At 49.4% G+C, this 3803-nt stretch overlaps 1 protein-coding gene across 1 annotated transcript in view; it reads left to right on the top strand.

Annotated features, from left to right (window-relative positions):
* Ghrhr (growth hormone releasing hormone receptor) overlaps nt 1-2825 on the top strand; it is a 13138-nt gene extending 10313 nt beyond the window's left edge. Inside the window, exons 12-13 of the mRNA XM_028758399.1 lie at nt 709-750; nt 2368-2825. Coding sequence (XP_028614232.1) covers nt 709-750; nt 2368-2493 — 168 coding nt within the window. The 3' untranslated portion in view covers nt 2494-2825. The remainder of the gene's footprint in view (nt 1-708; nt 751-2367) is intronic.
* Nucleotides 2826-3803: the final 978 nt, after the last annotated feature.

The following is a 3803-nucleotide window of genomic DNA, read 5'->3' as shown; positions in this document are numbered from 1 at the left end:
CCATCAACCCATCCACCCATCCATCCACCCATCCACCCACCCATCCACCCATCCATCATCCATCCATCCATCCATCCATCCATCCATCCTTTCTATTTCTCTTTCCTTTAACCACGTGCCCATCCATGCATTCTTCTTTTCACTCACCTGTTCATCTCTCCTTCCATCCCTATATTAACCTACCTATCCACCTGCCCATTCTTCATCTGCCATTCTTTCTTTTTATCTATCCATCCATTCTTTCATCTGTCTATTATCATCCACCCACCCATCCACCAATATACCCATTCTTCCTTCTATTCCTCCTTCCTTCACTCCACTTACCCATATAGTCATCCTTCTTTCATTCATCTCCCCACTCATCCATTGTTCCACCCATATGTCAATCCACCTATCCATCTGTCCTTCCTTCCTTCCTTCTACCCATCCGTCCATCCATCCATCCTCCCATTCGTTTACCCATCTTATCTTTTCAATTCTTACCGCGTATCTATTATGTATCAGGCAATGTGCTCACTAATGCAGATACAACAATGAAGATACACAGTGAGGTGGGGGTTATCTATACAGCTCTAGCGGGCATAGCATGATGACTACATGACGTGGTATGTCTGTTACAGTGACTGATGAGTGAGGGAGAAGACTGCCATATTCCAAAGTCAGGCCAAAGTGTTCTAATGGAGTCCTTTCTTCTTTTTAACTCTGCAGGGCTTCATTGTTGCTGTCCTCTACTGCTTCCTCAATCAAGAGGTATGTGTGCTCCCAAAGGCTCACCTTTACTCAACAAGTAGACCGTCTCCTCAGCCCCTTTTCTTTTGCCCTGGTCCTGTAGATCCTAGCATGGTTGACCCCCATGATCCTCCACTCTTGTGATACTTTGTGTGAGTAGGTTCTGAATCCCTGAGTCACATTTAATCTGAATACTTGTGAACACCTTGCACGCATTCCTTCTATGTGCTGAGCTAGGTTCCACAACCAACTTATGAGATGGGAGTCTTTCAAGAGTCAAGGAAGGGTGGGGGACAGAGTAGATTGGTTGGGGGACAAAGAACAAAAGGACAGAGACAGGAAGCAAGAAAGTCACAGGTCCATCCATATAGAAGGAATTGGGAAAAGGAATCAGACGCAAAGACAGAAAGAGCCAAAGCACAACAGGAAACTGAAACCCTGGAAGAAACGGACTCTGAGACTATGATGCCAGATGTGGAGGCAGGAGTGAAGCAAGCATTCAGAACAGAGGCCATGCAATGTGGGATTATAGGAGAAGGCAGACAGGTGAGAAGAGACTGTTACCCAGGAGACCCTGTGGCTTTTCTTTTTATCAAAGTCCTGCTGTGCAGAGATGAGGAGAATTTGACTGAGTTCAGATCCCCAGGACTCTGGCAGCATACACTAGCAGGGTCACGGCTCCTCCTGATGGCCCTGATTCTGCCATGGGCTCTGTGGTTAGCAGAGACCTGACTGATTCCTGTCCTATTTCCTACTGCTAAGGAATTGCTTCCTTCCTTCCTTCCTTCCTTCCTTCCTTCCTTTCTTCCCATCTGCTCATTCATTCTTGCCTTACCTGACACCTCTGTCCCCAGCTGACTCTCAGTATACCAAACCCCTTGTCTGAGTCTTGCTCAGCCTTATCCACAAAATGAACACAAGGCGGTAGAATCTGAGTATAGCAGTCCCAAGAGTCCTGGGCGTCTTGGAAGGGGCTGGGGTGAGGAGGCGCCTCACTGAAATGAGTTGAGTTGGGGAAAGGGGTTCACACAGGAAGTAAGTTGTGAGGAAATTTGTTTTAGGAAGCAAAGTTGGAGACTAGATGGTCACATACTTTTGGTGACAGAGAACTAACTCACTTTCTTTCAAGTGCACTTTTCTACTTTGGGGGAAGTTATGGGAAGACCTTCGTTCTAAATAGCAGCCAGTTTCCTCTTTCTCTTTCATACAGCGCCAGGTTAGCTATCAGGCAGAATGTTTTTCAGCTCCCTCCGACTCCCAGCCAGGCAAAGATAGAGACTGCCCCACTTCACCTTCCCAGCAGTCTCCCTTTAGTCACACCCACCGGCCTCCCAGACTAAGGCAAGAGTGGGTCAAAGTCACTCAGAGAGGGTCACCAGGTCACAGGCCAGGAGACACAAAGGGCACCCATATGTTTGCCTGGCCTCAGACACAGGCAGTATCTAAAAGAAAAAGTTCTCAAGGCAGAGGCCGGGAACAGTCCAAGGATAGACGGAGTAGTAGAGTCTGTACCTGGCAGGGCCCGTGACTAGGCTTTCCTCCCCTGCCCTGTTTCTTCCACGCTACTTCCCCCTGCACCTTTAGTGTCCTGGGGCTGGCAGTGGGATCTTCCTAACATCCTCTCCCTTGTCTGTGGAGGTGAGGACGGAGATTTCACGCAAATGGTATGGCCACGACCCTGAACTTCTGCCAGCTCGGCGGACCTGCACTGAGTGGACCACACCTCCCCGATCGAGAGCGAAGGTGCTCACCTCTGAGTGCTAGGCCAGCCATCAAAAGGGGCCGAGCCCCAAACCCTGTGCTCAGACGGCCATGGCACTACGGGCAACGCGGTCCGCCCTCTCGTTCCCAGTCTCTGCATCTGCTTCTTCTAGATCCCCGTATATTAACCTCTGACTTTCTCAGTTCCTGTATCTGCCCCCATCTGTTCTTTCTTCCCAGCTACGGCTATTGCCCAAGGCTCAGAGAAACCAATAAACTTGTACATGAGTGATCCACCGTTGAGTCAGTGTGGCTCCGAAGGAGAGCCCTTGTCAGCAGCCATTATTTGCACTTCCGGTGCATTCCTCATTCTTGGCTCCAGCTGCCTTATTGCCATTTGTCTCTATATGAATTCTCATGTTTTATTTATTTTTTTAAAAGCACTCTCTTTTGTCCCAACCCCCACTCCCCCTCCCTTCCTCCCACAGGCAAAGATATGAATCTTTGCTTTTCTGTCTTGCAAGCGTGGAGTGTGCCACATGTCTGTATTTGGATGTAAAGAAACTCTATCTGTTATGTGTCTCATCCTTCCACTAATGTTTGCCCCAAGCACTGTGCTTTTAAGGGCTCCACTGCACTGCTGAGGGTACATCTGGTCTCCTGTTTTGACTACACAGGGCCACCTGACACCATCGCCCATGGATCACCCAGCCCCTTCCCTCTAGGTGACCATCCATCTGTCTTTCCAAGGACTGTAAGACAAGCCTCTCTCTGGGCTCACACCAGGCAGAGAGCCCCCAGGGCCATCACTCACACCTCGCTTTGAGATGATTCAGTTGTGCCAGATTGCAGGCTTGCGAATTAGCAGCCCCTGCATTCGGCAGCCCTTGCAGCCCCACTAGCGTCTGGCATTTTCCTTCCATTTCATGTTTACAAGCTAAACGGGTGTAAAGTGGCAGCAGGCTGTTGGTCCCCTCACCCCCATGTCAAACAAGTGTGAACAGTAGTACCTCTTGTGTCCATCAGCCTTCTGAGCTTGTCCTGGACTAGCTGATACCTTTGTCTGTTTTTCTGAGGGGTGGGGACATCCTTAGCCCCACTTCGTTCCTCTAGTTGGGTCCTTAGTTACTTTTTTTATCACAACAGGGGTGGGGTGGGGGGATTCGGGAAAGAGAATTTATTTTAGCTCACAGTTTGAGAGGGTTCAGCTCACCTTGGTAGGAAAGGCACGGTTGGGCAAACGGTTCACATCTGGGGCAGCAGGGATTTGAGACAGTTGATTTCCCTGCATCAGCGTTCTGGAGGGTAGCTCTGGCCAGAACCAGAATCTGGCCATAACCCATAATGCCCATTCTTCAGGAACTGACCTCATC

This window comes from Grammomys surdaster, unplaced genomic scaffold (genome assembly GCF_004785775.1).
Source record: "Grammomys surdaster isolate TR1022 unplaced genomic scaffold, NIH_TR_1.0 126197, whole genome shotgun sequence".
In the NCBI taxonomy this organism is placed as follows: domain Eukaryota; kingdom Metazoa; phylum Chordata; class Mammalia; order Rodentia; family Muridae; genus Grammomys; species Grammomys surdaster.
The sequence above is the reverse complement of the archived record's forward strand: the minus strand, read 5'-3'. Positions and strand labels throughout refer to the sequence as shown.